Source organism: Orcinus orca, chromosome 17 (assembly GCF_937001465.1).
Source record: "Orcinus orca chromosome 17, mOrcOrc1.1, whole genome shotgun sequence".
In the NCBI taxonomy this organism is placed as follows: domain Eukaryota; kingdom Metazoa; phylum Chordata; class Mammalia; order Artiodactyla; family Delphinidae; genus Orcinus; species Orcinus orca.
This window is the reverse complement of record NC_064575.1, coordinates 86,392,150-86,412,128: the sequence shown is the minus strand read 5'-3', so window position 1 is coordinate 86,412,128 and position 19,979 is coordinate 86,392,150. Positions and strand designations below refer to the sequence as shown.

The 19,979-nt window shown below is 64.4% G+C and overlaps 1 protein-coding gene across 2 annotated transcripts in view; it reads left to right on the top strand.

Moving 5' to 3' along the window:
- ZC3H3 (zinc finger CCCH-type containing 3) overlaps positions 1 to 19,979 on the top strand; it is an 82,749-nt gene that overhangs the window by 44,753 nt on the left and 18,017 nt on the right. For both annotated transcript variants that reach the window (XM_049700690.1, XM_049700689.1), the window contains exons 5-9: positions 9,778 to 9,965; positions 15,403 to 15,445; positions 15,520 to 15,681; positions 15,764 to 15,833; positions 17,724 to 17,855. In XM_049700690.1, coding sequence (XP_049556647.1) covers positions 9,778 to 9,965; positions 15,403 to 15,445; positions 15,520 to 15,681; positions 15,764 to 15,833; positions 17,724 to 17,855 — 595 coding nt within the window. The remainder of the gene's footprint in view (positions 1 to 9,777; positions 9,966 to 15,402; positions 15,446 to 15,519; positions 15,682 to 15,763; positions 15,834 to 17,723; positions 17,856 to 19,979) is intronic.

Genomic DNA, 19,979 nt, shown 5'->3' with positions numbered 1-19,979 from the left:
TTCCCGTCACGTCCCCAGCCAGCCACCCATAGGTACCACTCCTCTGGCCTCTGGCCTCTAGACTAGCTCTGTCTCCAAACTTTTGAACTTCATACCAGTGGATTCATATAGTAGGTACTGTTTTGTGTGTGACTTCTTTTGCTCACCGTTTGTTGTGGACTGAATCATCCAAATTCATAGGCTGAGTCTCTGAACCCCAGTGTGGCTATATTTGGAGACTAGGCCTTTACAGAGGTGGTTAAGGTTAAATGTGGTCATTTAGGGTGGGGCCCTAATCTGATAGGTTTGGTGTCTTTATAAGCAGAGGAAGAGACGCCAGAGCTGAGCACTCAGACGCCACCTGCAGGCCAGGAGGAAAGGCCTCACCAGGAACCAGCCCTGCTGGTGCCTTGAGCTGGGGCTTCCGGCCTCCAGAACTGTGGGCCAACCTAGCCGCCCGTCTGTGGTGCCTTACGGCAGCCTGAGCCAGCTGAGGTGGTGCTGTGTGCAGCAGAGGCGTCTTCTTTTCCCTCCCTGTGCCGCACTCCTCTCAGGGTGTGCCACACTGTGCGCGTTTTGCTCTCGATGGACGTCTGGGTTATTTCCAGGCTCTGCTGCTCTCTGTCCTGTTGGGCATGTTGCCGAGTGACAAGGAGCCCTCCTCTCTATGGAACTGCAGCCTCAGCGGGTGGATGGATGCTGGGCTGTAGCAGGGAAGGCCGGTCTCCCCCATGGCTGTCCTAGCCTGCACTTGTGCCACAGTGTGAGGGTGCTCCGGTCACGGGGGCTAGGGTGGCATCTCACGTCCTGATGACTCACGGTGCCAGCGTCTTCTCCCACTTTGGCAGACCTTCGTGAAGTGCCCTATGGAGTCTTTTGCCCACTTTGGTATTAGTTTGTTTTTTTTATTGATTTGCTAGTGTTCTTTATATATTATGGCTACATTTCTCTATCAGATATCTTCTCACAGCGTGGGGCTTGCCTTTCAGTGCTGTCTAATTTATCAGTCTTCTTTTATGAGTAGTGCTCTTTGTGTCGTGTTGAAGAAATAGTTGCCTACCCCAAGGTCACGCTTTCTTCTAGAAGCTTGGCTATTTTAGCATTTATATTCAGCCTACGATCCTTCGTGAGTTAACTTTTACTCGCCATCTGAGGTGGGGGGTCAAGGTTTCTTTGTCTCCTCACAGAGACGTTTGCTGAGACGAGCCCCTCCCCCCACCAAAATGCAGAGCCAGAGACTGTGTGTCTGGCCTCCGTATTCTTCAGGTGAACCGTAGCAACACTGGCTCAGTTTCTCAGCCTTCCGCAGCCAGCCAGCCTCCAAACCCACCCACCTGCCTTTAAGCTTCTCATCCTGCCCTCTGTGCAGGGCTTGCCTCGTCTCGGTGCTGCAGAAACGGTGTCGCGTGGGTTTTGCCTGTCTGCGGGCACACCTGCCAAGGTGTCGCCTTTAGTGTTTTGTTTTGCTTTTTTTTGTGGTCCCAGCCAGTCCTGCTGGTGTCTTGGAGGCTTTGGCGGGCGTGTGTTCACTTTGCAGCTAGCTGCCTGCTCACCCTCTGCCTCTCAGGAACTTTTGCTATTGAGCTCGTGGGCCTTTCCCTGGAGTTGCTTGGATCCCGCGTCTGCGCGGCCACCACCCCCTTTCCCGGGGAGCCAGGCTGTGCTCACGTGTGACTCTCGGAGGAGCCGTCCCACTGGGGACTGTGCGGGAGGGGCACCTGCCCCCCCCCACTCCTCTCTTCCTGAGTCTCTTTACGTAGTGGTGACATGCGGGTCCCTGAGGGCCGGGGCTTGTAGCATTCAGGGGTCTGGTCGTGTTCCCACTGTGTCACACGCTCCCGCTTGGGCTGCCCTCCAGTGTCTCTCAGCTCGGCCACGTCCAGGTGCTGGGGCCTCTTCGTGACGTACATGCAAGCGTGAATGTCCTAGGGGGTCACCAGAGGGACACGGGCGACTGGTGTGAGAGCCAGAGGTGCAGCGGGGATGCAGCGAGGTGCCTGCCGAGCAGATGGCAGCCCTGGCTCTGGGGCTGGAGGGGAGCTGGAGAGACGGGGAGGGGTGCAGGTGGCCAGGGCCCTCTAACCCTGAGCAGTAGGCTGCGTGGCGCTCTGCGAGTGAGAGGCTGTGAGCCGCATCCCGAGAAGGGCCGGCTGCAAGGTGGAGCGCGCCGAGCGCCAGCCAGCAGGGCTGCGGGGCAGTGTGAGGGCAGAGGCCCCGAGATGGGCTGCCGAGCAGGTAGGTGATGGGAGGCCTGGCCAAGGAGCGCGAGCCCTCTGCTGCCAGAGGTTAGGTGGCCTGGCTTTTCACTGGGGCCTCGGCCCATCCGCTACCAGGGCTCCGTGGGGGCGCTCTCTGGGCTCTCTGGGTGCTGGTCCCCGCGTCCCTGGTGATGGGGGTCAGAGCAGTGTGCACCAGGGCACAGAGGAGGGGTTGCTCTGAGGATGGTGTGTGGGCAGCAGGGGCTGACGCGCTGGCCCAGCTTTGAGGAGGGAGCTTGAGGAAGCGCCCTCGGGGCTTGGTGGGGCGGAGTCTGAGGTCTTGGCTCGGGGTGGGACGTGGAGGGGTGGCGGAGGCTGGGCTGGACCTGAAACCCGGGCATCGCGGATGTTGCCCGGGGGCATCCTCGGGTACAAGGGCCGGAGACCGGACGAGCCAGGTGACTGGCACAGGGCTCCTTCAGGGGTGTCCTCAGGGAGCCAGAGAACCTGGGGCTGGCGCTCTACTGCCTGAGCCGCCTTCCCTTGTCTATTGCCCACGTGGAGCGCCTCGCCGATGCAGCCCTGCGGGAGGGGGCTGGGATGGGTGGGCTGGAGTTCACGGGCACGGTGAGCCGGTGAGGGCCAGGGTGGGGGGGCGGGGGGAGTTGGTGGGCAAGAGAGAGCGACGTGGGAGGGGCCGAGGGAGCAGAGGAAGGGCCCGCCCTGCCCCTCACCAGCCGTCAGGGGCCAGGGGAGCCCTGGGCGACAGCCCAGCATGGAAGGCGACCCTTGGGTGCAGAGGACCGAGGTCCCGCCCTGGGCTACACCAGCTATTTGGCTGCCTGATCCTGGGCTCCCCCAGCCCCTCAGCCCAGCGAGCTGAACTCTGCCCTCTGGAGTGGGGCCATTAAGGCCCAATAATAACCTGTTTTCTGCAGCTAACATACAAAACACCAATAGCTTCAGCTGAAATGGATTTTTAGAAGTGTCATTTTATGGAGAATTTTACTTTCTATTTTGTTGTTTACTAGGCTCTTAAAAGGAAAGCTTGTAATGCATGCATTGATCGAAATACCGATTGAATAGATGTGAGCACATAAAACAACCCAGCCCTCCTCATGCAGCCCCGGCGCTCGTACTGCGGGCAGCACGATTAGTGTTGCCCACCAGATGCCGGCTGGCCAGGGGCGCCCCGAATCATTTCTGTTCATTAGCGGGGACCCCCTGGGAAGGAGCGGCACCCTCAGAGACGACGCCTAGGTGTCCTGCTGGGTCAGGGGGGCCCGTGGGAGCCAGCCCCATGCCTGCACCCCCCGCCCCCGCAGTTCCACCCTCAAGTGCTCAGCCTGTGCCCTGGGCCGGCCAGCTCTCTCCAGGGCTGTCCTGTCCTTGTCGCGACCCACCAGGGCCCTCAGGCCTCAGCTCCCACCCGGACCCGTAGCCCCGCATCCACTGCGAGCAGGTGTGTCCTGGGAAGCCGAGCCATCACCTCACCCCTGCCCCAGGGTGGCCGGGGCCACACGCAGGAGGAGCACGTCACACGCCGGGAGGAGGGTCCCAGGAAGCCAGGTGGCCCCAGTCATCCTGAGGCCCGCACCATCCGTCCGTCCGTCCGTCTGTCCATCCGCTGAGTCCCTGGCTCCCGGGAGCCTGCCCTGCCACCCCTCCTGGACCCTAGCCCCCGAGGGCCTCTGTCCCTCGCCCCCAGAACCCAGAACGTTCTGTCAGCACCTGCGTGACAGGATGCCCTGCACGACGGCCAGGACCCCGAGTGAGGCCTCAGCTGGGAGGGCGCAGCCTGTGGCGGGGAGCCAGGCCGTCAGCGTTTCCGTGGAAAGCCCGCTTAAGCAGTTTGCAGCCGTCACGGTGGCGGCAGCGGCTGAGCCTGACCTACTTGGGATTCGCCGCGCAGCCGCCTCCCCGGGTGCCCCTTCTGCTGACGGCGCACTCCCTGCTTGCCTGGAGCTGCGTGGAAGCCGCTCCACTTCCTGAAAAATGCTTCCCCACTTGTTTTCTCTGCTCCTGGCCAGCCTGCCCGCCTCCTGGCCCTGCACTGCCCAGCCCCGGCCTCAGTCCCTCCAGCTGAGCCCAGGGGCCTCTCCTGGTGTAAGTGCCCCACGTGTCCTGTCTCCCGCCCACCGAGGTCTCCCGTCTGTGTGTCTCCCCTCACACCTCAGGGCATCCCAGTGTGCGGGACCCGGGTGGCCCCCCAGCCTCCCTCCTGGTGTGCATTCACCCAGCACGGGTCACTGGAGCCCCCGCTCGCCGGCACGGCCCCCGCCCCGTGGTGCCCACTCCCAGGTGTGACACAGCCCTGTGCCGTCGGGGTTTGGGGGAGGCTTCCCAGGGACCTGACGTCTGACCTGGTCTCCAGGTAGACCTGTGTGACAGGCACAGGGACAGCACGTGCACAGGCCTGGCTCAAGGGGGGTCGCAGTGGCCGTTGAGGGCCCGAGAGACCCGCCTGCAGGGGGGGCAGGTGGAGCGCGGGGAGCTCGAGCAGACGTGCAGCTTTCAAACCAACTGATGGGATGGGGACCCCACCAGGGAGCCGTGAATGAGGGCAGGACCCCAGACTGCCTCTGGGGCGAGAGGGCCACTTCCTCGGTACCAGTGACAGAGGTCTGGGCTGCGTCCCCATCCCGGGGCGTGCGGGGTGTGCGGGGCGTGCGGAGGAGGGGAGCAGACTGTGGGGACTGGAAGGAAGGTACCAGCGAAGCGCTCTGTGTCTGAGGGGCCTTCCTGGAGCATAGCCGCCAGTTCCGCCAGCAACTTGTCCAGGCGCGGGCTCCCTGGGCCTGGCCCTGTCCCCAGCGGGCTCTGTCCCACCCTCTCTGGGTCCACGGGGCCTGTGCCAGGCTGCCTTAGGACTGGGTGCTGAGAGGCCTGGAGCCCTCAGGAGTGGGTACGCCGGAGCGGGGCCCCTTCAGCTCCAGTGTGGTCCTGCCATCCCACCTGAGCAGTGACAGCCGAGGAGGAGCCCGCGGGGCTGTGCTGGCGGCCTGAGGCCGTGTCAGTTTAAAGGCCAGTGGACCTGGCGAGGAGGCCTGGGCACCCGGGCGCAGCTCCAGGGTGAGGCTCGCCCTGCCCAGGGTGTCCTGGAGGCTGGGGCTGCTTCCAGGGTCTCCAGGGCCAGGCCGGCTCCCTGCCCCTTGCCTCCCTGCACCTGACCATGCCCTCCGTTAGGAGGAGCCACTCTGTGGGCCTTAAGGTGACGTGGCCTGGCAGGCTGCCTGTCCTCGGCCCAGGGTCTTGGGTGCGCTGGGGCAGGTGAGGTGCGTGGCGTTCAGGTGCTGGTCTGCCTGGCACTCCGTGCACGCACACCTGTGCCCCAGGCTGCCAGGCCGCTTAGCCCAGGATGCTCTGGGTGGGCCCGTCTCAGCCGTGCAGCCCGAGAAGCGGACCCGCAGCAGGGGCGCCCTGCGCATGGTGTTGGGGGCTGCACAGACCTGCTTGGGCAGTGGCCAGGGAGCGTGCAGGGAGCCTGGGTGCCCAGGGCCAGCCTTTGAAACCGTTAGGGAGTGGGGGAGCCCTGGCAGGCTGGGCACTCGGCCAGTGCCGGCAGTGCGCCCCGCAGGCCGAGCAGAGGTTTTGTCACGCTCATCCTGGCTCCCTGGGGAGAGCTTTCCTGTGTTACCCAGACCCTGATGCCCCATCTCTCGGGGTCCATTTTCCCTGGGACTTTCTACTCACTTCCTGGGTACAGCAGGTGAGAGGGGCCTCAGAGGGCAGAGCCCCTTGGAGTTCCTGGATGGCCTTGGGCCTAGAAGTTTCTAGCTGCTCCCCAGGCAGCGGACACACGGGCCGCTTTTCTTTTTAAACCTACTTTTGTGGCGTGTGTGTCTTTTTCCCCATTACTGCCGCTTTTCATTTAAAATGTTATCTCCCCCCCACCTGTCCTTCGTGGCCCCCAGGGGGCCGAGGGGAGGCCCAGCCCTCACCCCAGAGTAGTCAAGGTTATGGTGATAAATCCTGGGGCATTGTCACTGCTATTCGGAGTAAATTGGCTGGCCGCTTTCGGGCTGAAGGAAAGATAATTTGCTGTAGTATTTCAAATGGATTAGAAATGGATTTGAAGGGAAAGTTCATGCCTCCCATCACAAAGGCGAGAAAAAGGACTATCTTAAGGCAGGTTCCCTCCCCGGCCTTCATTATCCTCGCTTAATACCTTTCCTATTTTCCAGCCTTAATGAAATTTCCTGGCGGCATGGGCCTGCCGGACGGATGGGAGCAGCCTTTAGATCTGAGGCTCCTGTTGTAGAAAAGGAATTACAGGCCCTTGCTGCGAGGGCAGGCGCGTTCTCTGGGTCCTTGGCCCTGCTATTATCTCATTAATTTTATCCCCTCTTCTCAATACAGTTCGTTTCCAAAGGCTGTCCTCTCCATTAGGGTAACAATTTACTGGAGTGCTGTGACACCCACGGCAATGAAAGGCTACAAGGTGTTTGGGGCGGCGGTGGGGGGGGGCGCCCAGCCCACTGTTCCAGTTCCCGCCTGCCCGGCACCTGCCAGGCCACAGGTCCAAAGTCAGCGGGACCAGCGGGAGAGGGAGGGGCAGAGGCGGCTCTGCGAGACTGCAGGCCGGGCCGGTTTCCACGGGCTGGGGGCCCTCCCCAGCCCTCGCCAGCCCTCCCCGAGTTCTTTGGGTGCATCCACCTCCCCCAGGCAGCCCCAGGGCACCATCTGGGAATGCAGCTTCTCCCAGCTTGGCTCCCAGGCTCCTGGGGTGCCCCAGGGAGCTGTGGCTCCAGGGCTGTTCTCGCACTGCAGCCCTGCACCCAGGCACGCGGGGTCCTCGGGCCCAGGTGTGAGCACAGACTGTGAGCACAGAGCCGGGGCCTCGGAGCAGGAGGCCTGCTGCGCCTCCGCTCCTCCCGGAGGCCCGCAGTCGCCCCGCCACTGCACCAGAGCCCAGGGGCATGGCTTTTCGGGTCAGAAAGGGGATGGATCGGTTGGTCGTGTTTATCCATAAGAATAATCAACATTGTCCCAAGAAAGAAATGTCACCTGAGATGGGCGTTTTAGCAGTAAGAGCAAATCGCAGAAGGCAGTGATTAACGGGGCCACTTCTCCTGGGGGCGGTGGGTGGCCAACAACAGCCCCAGACTGAGGCTTCTCTGTGTGCAGAGCTGTGGGACGCAGGCCCTCGGGGGGGGGGGGGGCCGCCTGAGGGGTCCGGCACACGCTCTGCCCTGAAGCTTCCAGTTCCTTCTGGCCCCAGGACCTGCCGGCCTCCACCCTGCTGGGTCCTGCCTGGGCGGGGCCTCCTCTTCCTTGGGCTGCCACGTGCCGCTTGAATCCCACGGCCCACGGCGTCGCCTGCGTGGCTGCCTCTGGGGGCGGTGGCCTGTCCCTGTCCAGCCTCAGCCAGGAGCGCATACCCACCGGTGGGGAGCTTCCTCACCTCTTGAAGGGCCTGACTCCCTTCCTCCCCACCGTCTCTCACGTTTGATGGGGGCCAGCGCCCTGGGCGGGGGGAGAGGCAGGTGGGAGAGAGGGTGCCCCTGGTAAGGGGAGGGGCGGCTGAGCGCGTCTTTGTTCCTGGCAAGCGCAGTCACACGATGGCGATGCACAGCCTGTGCGGGAGGCTGGGGGCTGTCCCTGAGCAGCCGCCCCACGGTGAGGGCCTGAGTGCCACGGCCAGCCGGCGCGCTGGGGGCGACCCTGGGTGCACAGGTGGGGGCTGCGGAGTGGGGGGGCCCCGACGCTGCGCCTCGCCCGGGGCTGGCAGATGAAAGGGCAGCTGGTTTGTGGGCGGGGAGACCTCTGAGGGCTCGGGATGGTGCGGGGCTGGGGGCCGGGGCTGTCGGGGGCCTCTCAGCCTCGGGCTAAGTGAGCTGTGGTGACCACCAGCCTGGGCTCTGCTCTCAACCTTGGAGATCAGGGCTCAGGCCAAGCTGTGCCTTTCGGGCAGCAGCCATAGCTCCTGCAGAGGGCCCCGGGCTCCCAAGGCTGACAGCGCTCTGCAGTGAGGGGAGGAGACCACACCCAGCCCTGCCCCCTCCTCACACCTCCACCTGGCCTTGGTGTGAGCCCAGGGGACAGGGCAGGTGCCCGCTGGACATGCAGATGCCCTGAGGCCAAGGCAGGTAGATCTGCAGTCCCAAGGTCCGGGAGAGCCTGGAGGTCTGGCTCCTCCCCCAGAGGATGCCCACGTGCCCCGTGAGAGGGCAGCTGGAGCCTGTCGGCACGGCCAGCGTGAGCCGGGCTGCCGAGGACCCTTGGCAGGAGTCCTTCGCTCCAAGATCGGTCTCTGTGAACTTAAGTTTTAATTAGGGGAAACGGGGTTGCGCGCTTTCTGGCGGGCCTCCTCAGCTTCCCGCCTCATGGTGCTGCTTCAGGTCCCCAGCACCCGGCTCACTCGGCTGGTGAGAACGACCCCCAACTCGCAGATGGAGAGATGGGGGCCAAGGGGTGGGCCCGGAGGCCTGCCGCGTCCCGTCTGCACTTCAGACCCAGGTCTGGGCCCCCTCCCTGGCCCTAGGGAGCCAGGAAAGGGTGTGCTGCTGCCCAGGTGGAGTTGGGGTTCATATGCTCCCGGGGAAGGGGCCTCAGCGGGAGCACTTTGGAGAACCCAGAGGGAGGGTGCCATGTGTGCCCCAGGATGGCCCCTGACTTCAGCTGGCTCCTCTGCTGGGCCCCAGGCTGCTGCTGGTGGCACTGCCTGCAGTAGGACCACCCTCCTCACACGCCGCCCCCCCTGCTGCTTGGGGGCCATCTTCGGGTAGAGGTGATGCTCACGCGACAGCTGGTGCTCCCTTGCCCAGGTTTGCCAGTGGGGCCCGAATGTACACTGGGTGGGGACAGCGTGATTAGCAGAATCTGAGCTCATAGGGAATTAAGCTCAAGTTGCATAAACAGATTCCTGCTGAAACGCACGGGGTTGGGGGGCGGTGCAAGGCCAAGTCCTTCTGGAGCCCTGAGGCCCTGGGCAGCGGGAGGGCCTTGGACCCCTCGTGGCAGCTCGGGGGAGCAGGTCCACCAGGGCAGCTGCAGGCCCACCATCTGTGGGACCTGAGTCAGGGTGTGTGTGGCCGCTGCGCGCTGTCTGTCTGTCGGGGGACTTATCCCGACCCATCTGCCCTTGGGCTGGCCTGGGCGTCCGCTAACCCCAGGACAGGCGGCTCAGTCCTCTGCCAGCCTTTGACCTCGAGGAGACTTCAGTCTTTCCCCTGCCACAGCTTGCCGGCGGGAGCGGGGTCTGTGAGCCTGTCCCCTCCCAGTCTCCATGCAGGGCCCTCCGTGCAATGGAAAGAGAGGCAGGGAGGGCGGGCAGTGGAGCTTGCTGACCCCACAGCACGGCCTTCCCAAAGCCGGGGTGGCACCACTGGGGCAGCGCCCAGGAGGTGTTCCCGGGCAGTGGTGATGGCCACAGGCCTTAGAGTAGACCCTCAGGGCCACCTTAGTGCAAGCGCCCAGGGCACAAAGGAGCCCCCTCGAAGCCGTGTCGCAGAGGCGTGCGTGTCGGAGGGGGATGCTCAGTCCCAGCCTGGTTGGTGGGGTTGAGGGTGCCCCCTCCTGTGCCAGTGGAGGGCGGGAGACAGGTTTCCCGGACCGCGGGCCCTGGGGCTGGGCTGACAGGCGTTCCCTGTCCTTGCAGGTCCTTGGTGCTGAACGGCCTGCGTACTGCTGCAGCGGGTGGGAAAGCCCAGCCCGGCTCCCCTCGGTGGCGGAACAAAGGCTACCGTTGTATCGGAGGCGTCCTCTACAAGGTGTCAGCCAACAAGCTCTCCAAGACCTACGGCCGGCCCGGCGGCGACGGGGGCAGCAGGCCCCTCCTGCGCGCAGGTGAGGCTCCTGGCGGGTGAGGGCTGTGCGTGCGCCGGTTGCTCCAGGCTGGCCACCCGTCTGAGGCCCCAGGCCTGGGGCTCTCCCGGAGCCGGCCGGCCCAAGCGAGGGTTTCCCAGACAGCGCCCCAGCCCCAGGGCCACTTCACTCCTGCTCGCAGAGCCTCAGCAATTGCCCCTCACAAGGCTGGCAGCGGCCACGATGGGCAGGCCCCCCAGGGACGGCTTGGGTGCCCCTGCCTCTTGCTTGGCTAAGCCGCCTCTGATTTTCTGTGTTTTGCTCCTGGACAAAGGAGATGAGCCGGGTATGGTGAACACGGCCTGGGCGAGTGAACACCTGGGGCTGCGGTGCCTAATCGCTTTGGCAACGCCCCGCTGTGCCTGGAGGCCGCCACCACCACATGCGCCTCCGCGGCCTGGGAAACAGGCCGCAGAGAAGGAGATGCTTTGGATTTGCTTATTGTGCACATTAACTAGAAAAATAGTTTGGTTTCAGTCCAGTTTTACTCTTTTCCTTTGCTGTCGAAAAGGGAGAAAAACGAGGAGAGGTTGCAGGTGGTATGGGGATTGCACAGGCCCAGCTACCCCAGCCCCCAGCCCGACCCGCCCAAAGGGGCAGGAGGGAGAAGAGGCCGGGGCCAGGGAGGAGGCAGGGCGTGGATGATCCTCCTGGAAGCCCTCCCTCTCTTCTCCCAGGGCCTCTGTCTGTTGGCCTGGGGCGCCTGGCTGCCTAATTCTAGGCCAGGTGCCCCGGGCTCCCCAGGACAGGCACTCTGCGCCTGCCTCGTGCCTGTTTCCTACCTTGAGGGGTTGGGCTGTGTGACCTCTCAGGGCCTCTGCCTTGACCTCGAGAGCTTGGTGGTGGAGGAGCAGGTGCAGAGGCCTGGCCGGGCCTCCTCAGGGGCCTTGGTGAGACTCAGCCCCGAGGGGCTGCCGCCTTGGGTCAGGGGATGCCCTGAGGCAAGGCGGGTAGATCTGCTGTCCCACCCGGATTGCCTAGCGGGCCTGTAGCACGTGTGCTCGTAGTCTGTGGGGCCCACACGCAGCTGTGGGCATCTCAGAGGGTGGGACCTCAGACCTCCTCTGTCCATGGCCGCTTCCAGCCTGCTGCTTCCCCTGAGCCAGGCCCCTCCCAGGGCTGCCGCAGCCAGGCCTGCTGGCGGGCTGGACAGGGCCGTGGGTGCCCAGACATCCAGAGAAACGCACAGGGCTTGCAGCGGCCGCTCGGCGGAGTGGCCGTCCGGCGGCCCGAGGGACCAAGCCTCTCCGTGGGCCCGACCTGTGGCCCCAGCTATGCCCGAGCCCCCCCACCCCACCCTCACGACTGGCCCAGCAGGCAGGACCCCCGCTCCGCTCCCTGCTGTCCTCCCTTGGGCTGGACAGGTTGTGGTTTGGGGCTGTTCTGGCCCTCGCGGGGACCCTGGGCTGCACGTGAGCCTGATCCGAAATGGGCCTGTGGGACGGGGCTGCACCCGCCACCTGGGCTCCTTGCGTCCCCTCGCATCCCTCACGCCTGCATCCAGGCGGAGGAGAGGCGCCTGGAGGCTGAGAGGAAGAAGCGGCTTTGGACTCAGCCTGCCCACAGGCATCGCGGGGCCCCACGTTCGAGCCGCCTGCTGGGCGCTGGGCCCCGGGTCTGAGCCGGCTGCTGCCCCGGGGTGCGGTCAGAGCAGGTGGGAGGGGCCGGCGTTAGGGACTGTGGGGCACGGCCCTGCCGCCTGAGCTGGCAGCTGGCCGGGGAGGGGGCTGCGACACTTCTCCCCGGGGAGGATGCCACGCTGAGCCCGCTGCCCTCCAAGTGCTGAGCTCCGCAGAATCCCACCTCCCCCTCAGACAGAGCGGCAGGGACAGGACAGCTGCAGGGTAGCGCCCTGGCCTTCCCCACCCGTCTCCCCCCAGCCCTCCAGCCTCTGGGCGATTAGGTGAGGAAGGGGTGGGGGGGCTCCTCCCTGCTGACCCGCCCCTGCAGGCCACAGCTGCCCATACCCTGCTGACTAGTCTGCTGGCTGCCAAGGGGCAGCCCTGGGGCTCAGCCCTCCCGCCTCAGGGTCAGGGCAGGGAGGTGGGGTTTGGAGCACAGACCACAGGGCAGCCTGTCCTGGGGACATGAGGCCGGCCCAACACAGCACCAGCTGCCTGGACCCCCATACGGGTGGCCGATTCTTGGCTATAAGGAAGGTGGATTGCTCCCAGCTGTGGGAATGCCTGTGGACCAGCAGCCCACTTAGGTGAATGATAATTAAAGAAATAAATTTTCTCCTCCGGAGTCGACAGAACTTTGACTCCAGCGAGAAAGTGCAGGCCTCCTTGGGAGGGGTCGGGGGCTCCCCCCCTCCTGGCTGCCGGCCTCTCTGGGACAGCATCAGCCCCTGGTTGGGGTGCCTGATCCATCCCAGGCTTCGTTGGGGAGAGCCTTGCCCTGCCCAGCTCCCGAGCCCCAGGGGCAGGGCCTTCTAGCAGGCACACCTTGCTTCCCTGGAACCCCGGGGCCAAGCACTTCCTCCCAGGTCTAAGGTCTGCCCACCCAGAGGGCCCAACCCTGGGACCCACCCCCCCACATGCTTTGGCCTGGAACCTGGCGGGGGTCCTCCCAGGCGGGGGCTCTGATGGGGCTCCACTGGGCCTGGCCTGTGCCTCGGCCCCAAGAGCCAGCAGGTCCCTGCGGTGGAGCAGAAGCCGCGAGTCCCCCTGCCAGAGCCGCCTTGCTCAGCCTGGGCTGCAGGCCTGGCTCCCAGGCTTCTTCTGAGCCCCAGGCCCCAGACCGGGGCAGATGTAGGCTGTGGTGGGCAGTTTCCCTGCTGCTGACCTGCCACCACGTGCCCTGGGCAGGTAGTGCGGGGCGGGGTGGGGGTGGGGGCTGTCTGAGTCGCTGCCTGGGCGGGGGCTGCCTCACCGCCTGAGTCTGTTTTGGGAAGACCCCTGGGGAGTGCAAGCTCTCCAGAAGGCTCAGTGCCTCCTGCTCTGCGGCGGCCAAGGGTTTTCCGCTGAACGTTTCAGCGCCTCCACACCGCTTTTCGAACAGCTACTTCATGGGCCTGTTTCAGCGCTGCAGAGTACTTGGAGAGGCGCCGCCTGTGCTTGTAAAACTCCTGCGGGGCCCTGCACTGGCATGTTTGTAAGAGCAGAAGTGGACAGAGGAGTAAACCTGCCCGCACACGCCCTGCCCCCCCCCCCGCCCCCGCCCTGCCGCCCCGACCAGAGGCCAGGCCTGCGGGCGGGTCTGACAGGCAGGCACATGATGCCAGTGGCCCCTGGCGGGAGCAGATGGCGCCATGGCGTCACTGGCGGCCTGGGCGACTGCCCCGGAAGCCGCGCTCACCGACAGTGATCAGATTGCACTGTCACCCTCAGGCTGGCAGGCGGAGGCCCACTGCGTGCCATCTGGACTGGCCTCCACTGCCACCCCGAGGATGGGTGTCCCCGGCCTGGAAACCAGACTCCAGTATGGCCTGGAGCTGTCCTAAGACCCCCTCCCCGCCAGCCCTCACGCTCTGAGCCCCCTCTCTCCCTTCTGTGTCATCGCGTTCCCTTCCCCCATTCACACACAGTAACGCAGCCGCCTGGGCCGTCGTGCAGAGCACTTCCCTCCCGCGGGGGTCTCGCGGCACAGCCCTGGAGCCGCCTTTTTTAACTTGAGGAGACCGAGGCTCAGAGGAGGGCGGACACTGGCCAGAGGGCACTGGCCCAGGACGGGCTCACAGAGCGTCCAGGGAGCGGCAGGGCTTAGCAGAGGGTGGGCTGCGGAGGAGGTCGTCTCAGGGTCCGGCTTGTGGGGCGCAAAGGGGTTTGGGTTTGGACAGGCCGAGTGAAGTGTCAGAACACTGGTGTGACTGGGTGTGGAGCTCGGGAGACCAAGCTGAGTGGGCCCTGGGAAAGGACGCCCTGGGGCGAGCCAGGGAGAGGGCCCTACAGGTGACAGGAGGGCCGCCTGCCCAGGCCTCCCACGCGGCTCCGGCTCCGGTGGGGGGGGCTCAGGGCCAGGCAGCTTGGGGGCGTCCCTTTTTAAACCTGGGATGCTTTGTCATCGCCTCAGGTCCCTAGAATTTCTGAGTGATGTCACTCGTGCCTCCTGCTGCCGGATCCATTTCAGCAGCTGCCTGTGGGAAACCGGATCTGCTGGGAAGGGTCATGTGTGTGTTGAGGAACTGTGGCCATCCTGAGCAGCTCTCACCCTGCCCGGCCCGCCTTGGTCCTGGGGAGTGACCTGGTATCAAAAAGGCAGGCGGGAGCCGTGTATTAGCCTGGATGCCCCTTCTGTAGGGTGAGCTCACACTGCAGAAGACAGTGCCACCCGCCTGCCCCGCATCCCCTGCCCCCAGGGCCCAGCCCCACCCAAACCCCAGCTGCCCTGGCTGCGCGTCCACCTGTTCCCTTCCTGTTGCCACTGACCACTCTGTGAGCAACTCCCCTTCAGGCCACAATCGGTGACCTCAGAGAGGCCTTGCTTGGTCTGTGCCCTTGGGGTTTTGAGGAGTGTCTTACACGGTGCCTCCGAAACTGTGCGGAGCGGGTACCCGCCAGGGCCTCCAGCCACACGACACAGGCTGCCGTCGGCACATGGCTTCCTCAGGGCCTGGGAGTGAGGACTTCAGGATTTGTGGCCATACACATCTGTTTTGTTTTTATCTTACGACGCTTTAAATAAGCTATTCTTAGCTACTGCAGAATCAGGTGGCATTCCCAGACCCCACTCAGGTCACGCGTCCCTGGGTTCTCCTCCAGGCAGAGGGAGGTGGCGGGGAAGCCCCACCACCCACTGTTCCTGCGACCACTTGCCTTGAGGCAAGACTACGGGCCAAGGACTTCCCTGGTGGCGCAGAGGTTAAGAATCCTCCTGCCAACGCAGGGGACACGGGTTCGAACCCTGGTCCGGGAAGATCCCACATGCTGCGGAGCAACTAAGCCCGTGCACCACAACTGCTGAGCCTGCGCTCTAGAGCCCGTGAGCCACAGCTACTGAGCCCACGTGCCGCAACTACTGAAGCCCGTGTGCCTAGAGCTCATGCTCCGCAACAATAGAAGCCACCACAGTGAGAAGCCCGCGCACCGCTACGAAGAGTAGCCCCTGCTCACCGCAACTAGAGAAAGCCCATGCATAGCAATGAAGACCCAACGCAGCCAGAAATTAATTAATTAATTAATTAAAAAAACAAAGACCACTGGCCGGCAACCAGGGTGGCCTCGAGGAGCTGTGCCACCAGACCTGGTCCCTGAGCCTTCATCCCCGTCCGCTTCTGCTGTCTCGCCTCGGCCTCTCCCCTGCACAGGGCTGGGATGTGGCCTGGCAGGGGCCCAGGAGGGCAGGCGGTTTCCTGGAGGGGTGGCAGTGCCTGAGCTGAGGGTGGGGCATCCCAGGGGGCCGGTGCCAGGCAGGTGAGCAGGGAGAGGGCAGAGCCGGGGCGGTGGGCCTGGAGTGACCCGGCCTCTCTCCACCACAGGCCGCTTGGACCCTGCCAGCAGCTGCAGCCGCTCCCTGGCCAGGTACGTCCCTTGGGGTTGGGGGCGGGGGTGCTCCCCGTCCTCCCGGGGCTCACAGACGTCTGCCCCCTCCCCAGCCGGGCCGTGCAGCGCAGCCTGGCCATCGTGCGGCAGGCGCGGCAGAGGCGGCGGCGGAGGAAGGAGGAGTACTGCATGTACTACAACCGCTTCGGCAGGTGCAACCGCGGCGAGCACTGCCCCTACATCCACGACCCCGAGAAGGTGGCCGTGTGCACCAGGTGCGCCCACTGGGACCTCCCTGCGGGTGGGGTGGGGGCTTCCCCGGGCTCCTCGCCCCTCAGACCCTCCCTGTTTGCCTAGGTTTGTTCGGGGCACGTGCAAGAAGACGGACGGGACCTGCCCCTTCTCCCACCACGTCTCCAAGGAGAAGGTGAGTTTTCCCCTGTCCCCTGCGCCTGTGGGGCCGGGGGTGGGACCTGGAGGCTCTGCCCCTCCGTCCCGCCACGTGCCTGGTGACCCCTAGGTGCTCCTGGGCTTGGCGAGGGGCGGCTGTGTAGGGCCGGGCCGTGGCGGAGGGGGGCGCACAGTGCGGGGAGCTCTGAGGTCAGGGGTCAGTGCTGGCCGGGGGGCCGCCCACCGCGCGGAGCGGGGGCTGCAGCGGGTCAGAGGAGGCGGGATCAGGCGGAGGCGCTGCTGCTGCTGCAGCTTTTCCCCTTGAGGAACTTGAAAAGAATCAGCATTTTTCTCCCTAGTAGAGCTTCGAAACTCTGCTGTGAGCAATTTGGAAATTCACGTCGAGTTTCGGGTTCATTAGCTCCGGCTCCAAAGCTGGTGCAGGCTCTGAGCTGTCTAACGCAGAAGCCCCGCACCAGCGCCCTGAATTAACGTTATTGTTATTTGTGTGGACGTGCTGGGTGCAAACAAGGTTAATTGAAATGAGAACGCAGTTTCCTCTTGATAATGATGCTGACAGCTAGAGGAGTTCCGTTTGGTGCAAGAGTTGGCTTTATTATCCCTTTTTATTAGCGCTAATTTGGGTCCTGTATCAAAACGCACATTAAGGGAATTGTCTGCAGCCGCAGCACTGCCGGCCGGCCGCCGCTCCCTTCTGCGCTGCAGTTAAAAGACAATTAAAAATAGTCTCCTCGCTAAATCACCCTTTGTTTCTCTGCTTTCTCTCCTTCCCTCCTCAGCTGTAGTCGTATTCAGCTGCCCCCGACCCCACACCTCTCCCCAGAAAAGTGGCTTTTTGAAGCTCCTGTGTGTCCTCTGCAGGCAGGCGGGAGTCCAGTGGGGTGCAGTGAGGAGTCCGGCCGGGAGAGGCCAGCAGTGGGAGGTGCCCGGGGACCACGTGGGCAGGGCAGGCAGGTCTGACAGCGGAGGGAGGAGGCCCCTGAGAGGTATCAGGCCTGTGGAAGGTGTGAGAGCTACAGGGTGACAGCCGTGTGAGCTCCTGGCAAGGTTCCATCCCGCCAGGAGGCTGGCCTGCTGGAGGGGCAGGGCTCACCCCAGGGGCCCCAACCGAGGAGTCAGCCTGGGCGACTTCAGAGGCACACACCTTCCCCTCCCGCTGTCTGCTGGCCCTCAGGCCTCAGTCCCCCCACGGGGGGGAGAAGAGGGGCTGCCCACCCTGTGTCCCCCACCAGGTCTCCCCTGGACCCACCTGCCGACGGGCCAGGGTGCTGGGAGCCTGCCCCCTGCACCAGTCCTCCACAGTGCCCGCCTGCGTTCAGTGCTCAGCAGAGCCCCGTGGCCAGGCTTCACCAGGCCAAGTCAGGTCTCCAGTTCACGGACGCTGGCAGGTGTCCACGCATCAGGCAGCTGGAAACTCTGCTGGATTTCAGGCCCTATGGGCTGACACCCCACCTAGAGCCCCCATGCACTGCCTCCCTCCTACCCCCTAGCCCTGCTCTTCTAGACCAACCTCCTCCTGGCCCATGCCACCCCAGCCCTACACCCTGGAAACTAGGCAGGCTCGGGGCAGGTGATGGACTCAGGTGACAGCACATCTGGGCCTGAGCCAGCCTGCTGGGCTGGGTCCCCCGTCTCAGTATCCTCATCTGGACCGTGTGAGGGCAGACGAGCTCTGCCCGGGCGACCACGCCTTCTGGGGAGGCTGAGGGTCTGACTTCAGGGTGGGCGGCCCCTCCTGCTGGCCAGCGCTGTGTTTATTTCCACAGTCAGTGTGTGGCTCATGCCTGGCGGTGGAGCCCTGGGTGGGGCCCTGGGGTCCTGGCGTTCCTGCCTGTGAAGTGGGGTGAGGAGGGGGGCTCGGGGGAAGTGGCCTGCCCTCAGCCTCACTGCCTTTCCACCCCCCCAGATGCCTGTGTGCTCCTACTTCCTGAAAGGGATCTGCAGCAACAGCAACTGTCCCTACAGTCACGTCTACGTGTCCCGCAAGGCGGAGGTCTGCACCGACTTCCTCAAAGGCTACTGCCCACTGGGTGCGAAGGTGAGGGGCGTGGGTGGTGGGAGGGGCTCGCGGGTGTGTCCTCGCCCATCACGCTCACCTGTGGGCTCAGCCCAGCTCAGCACCGGGGCTGCCGTTGTGGGAAAGCCCCCAGCAGCTGAGCAGCCCTCGGCGCCGCAGCTCCTTCTGGGAGGGCCCGCCCCCGTGGGCCTGCGGGGCTGGGGGGAGGCTGCACGGGCCGTGGGGGACCCCGGAGAGGCCTCCTCGGTCCCGGTGCCCCAAGAGGGAGCCTCCTCACCGGCCTAGGGGCTGCAGCAAGGCCCGCTGCCACCCTTTCCCCACACACTTGTGAGTGACCGCCCTGCCTCGGGGACCCGTGGTCTGCCGTGGGGGACCAGGCCTGGGCCCTGGGCATGGGGAGCGCGTGTCAGTGCGGGGCCAGCTCCCGGCCCCGGCCCCCGCGTTGCGCACCGCACCCCTCCCTTCCTGCGCCCGGCTCTCTGCAGTCGGTCGAGCCCTTCCCCGAATCCTCTTCCTCCTGCCCCAAGCCTAAGGGCTGGGCCGGCTCCGCAGACCCTGGGCCCCAAGCGGAGCCAGCGGTGACCCTGAGGGCGGCCCTTCCTGGAGGCGGGGCCCAGCAGGCAGCTCCAGAGCAGCCCAGGTGGGGGGTGGGGCAGGACCCCCAGAGGCTGGGGATGATTATTGTTAGAGATTCCATTTAAATGAAAATATCAAAGCGGTCTTTAAGGTCTGCCTCTATTAGTGGAAGTGCTTACTGCGTCCCTTTCGGGCTGCGAGGCTGCCCCGTGATGGATAGCAGCTTGTAATTATAGGTGGGAAAAGCGCTGAGCAGGCCGGATCCGCGGGAGCAGAAGCAGCAGCCTGGGCCGGCGAGGGTTAATTTTATTCTAAATAATATAAAAAGTGCTGAGTCGTCACCTTGCTCCTGAAGTGGAAGTCCTCAGATGGGCCCCAGAGAGTTTATAATATTCCACCGAATCGAGTGGAATTGTTAACCTTGCTTCATAAAGCGCTGGCTTGTTAAAGAGGCGCGTTCCCTTTTCTTGTGAATAATTTAGGTCCGGAGTAGGTCTCTGCCCCTTCCCCTTTCGGGGGCCGGGCGCTGCTCCTGGGCCTGAGGCTCAGAGGTCAGCCCCTCGTGTCTCCTCACTTTGTCCCTCCAGACTCAGGACACTTGGGGACACGGCGTCCTCCTGTGGGACGCCTGTCACTTCGGGTGGTCCAGTGGCCACATGTCACAGGGTCACCGCCACAGAGCTTTCTGCGCGAGCCCCGAGTCCCGTCACTCCTGGCGCTGGCGGTGGGGTCGCCTTGGTCCCTTGCTGTCGGGTCCGTGGAGCAGCTGTTAATGCACGTGCCGTGGGGGACGCCACTGTGAGGCGCGGCGCTAACAGCCCTGCTGCTCTGTTCACCGCGCTCGGAGCACCGTCACCAGCGCTGCCCTCAGAGGGAGAGTGCCCCTTCCCTGCCTGCCCCCACCGGGAGTGGGTAGCAGTGCAGACTCCGCGACTCCCACCGGGACTTCACTGTCGCTGTCCAGTTGCTCACGTGGTCCCCAGGGTGCCTTCTGGAGCTGCAGGACGCGCACCCCGCCCTGGAACGGCCCTCCCTCCCGGCACCCTGGCTCCTCTTCCTTGTGTTCACAGCTTGTGGTCAGGGTGCTCACTGCAGCTGGGGTGTCGCGCGTCTCCCGCGCCTCCTGCTGCAGCTCATGTGCAGTCTCATTCGCGGCCACCTCTGTACCGACAGCCCCCGCCCGGCTGCGTCCCGGCCCTTGTGCCTCCCTCACATACTCTCCTCGACCTCCTTCTCACCCTGCCCCTGCGTGTGTCAGGGTCCGGGCTTCCAGGGGCGCTCTGCCTGCTGGAGAGGCCCCTCCGCCCCTGTCCCCTGCTTCCTCCTGCCCTTCGGAGGCTCTTTGTCCTGGCATATCAGTCTTTGGAGTCACAGACAGTGTCTCCTTGTCACCGCCTGATAACTTGCCCCGGATACCCTTTCCCAGGCTGAAATCCTTCCTGTTTTTATGGGAGCATCCTTCCATTTTTCTCCATGTGGGTCTGGTTCCAGGATCTGCCCCCACTCAAGGCCACGCGCCCCTCCTGTACCTTCTCCAGTTTGGCTTTATGAGCTGCAGTGAGGCGGGGT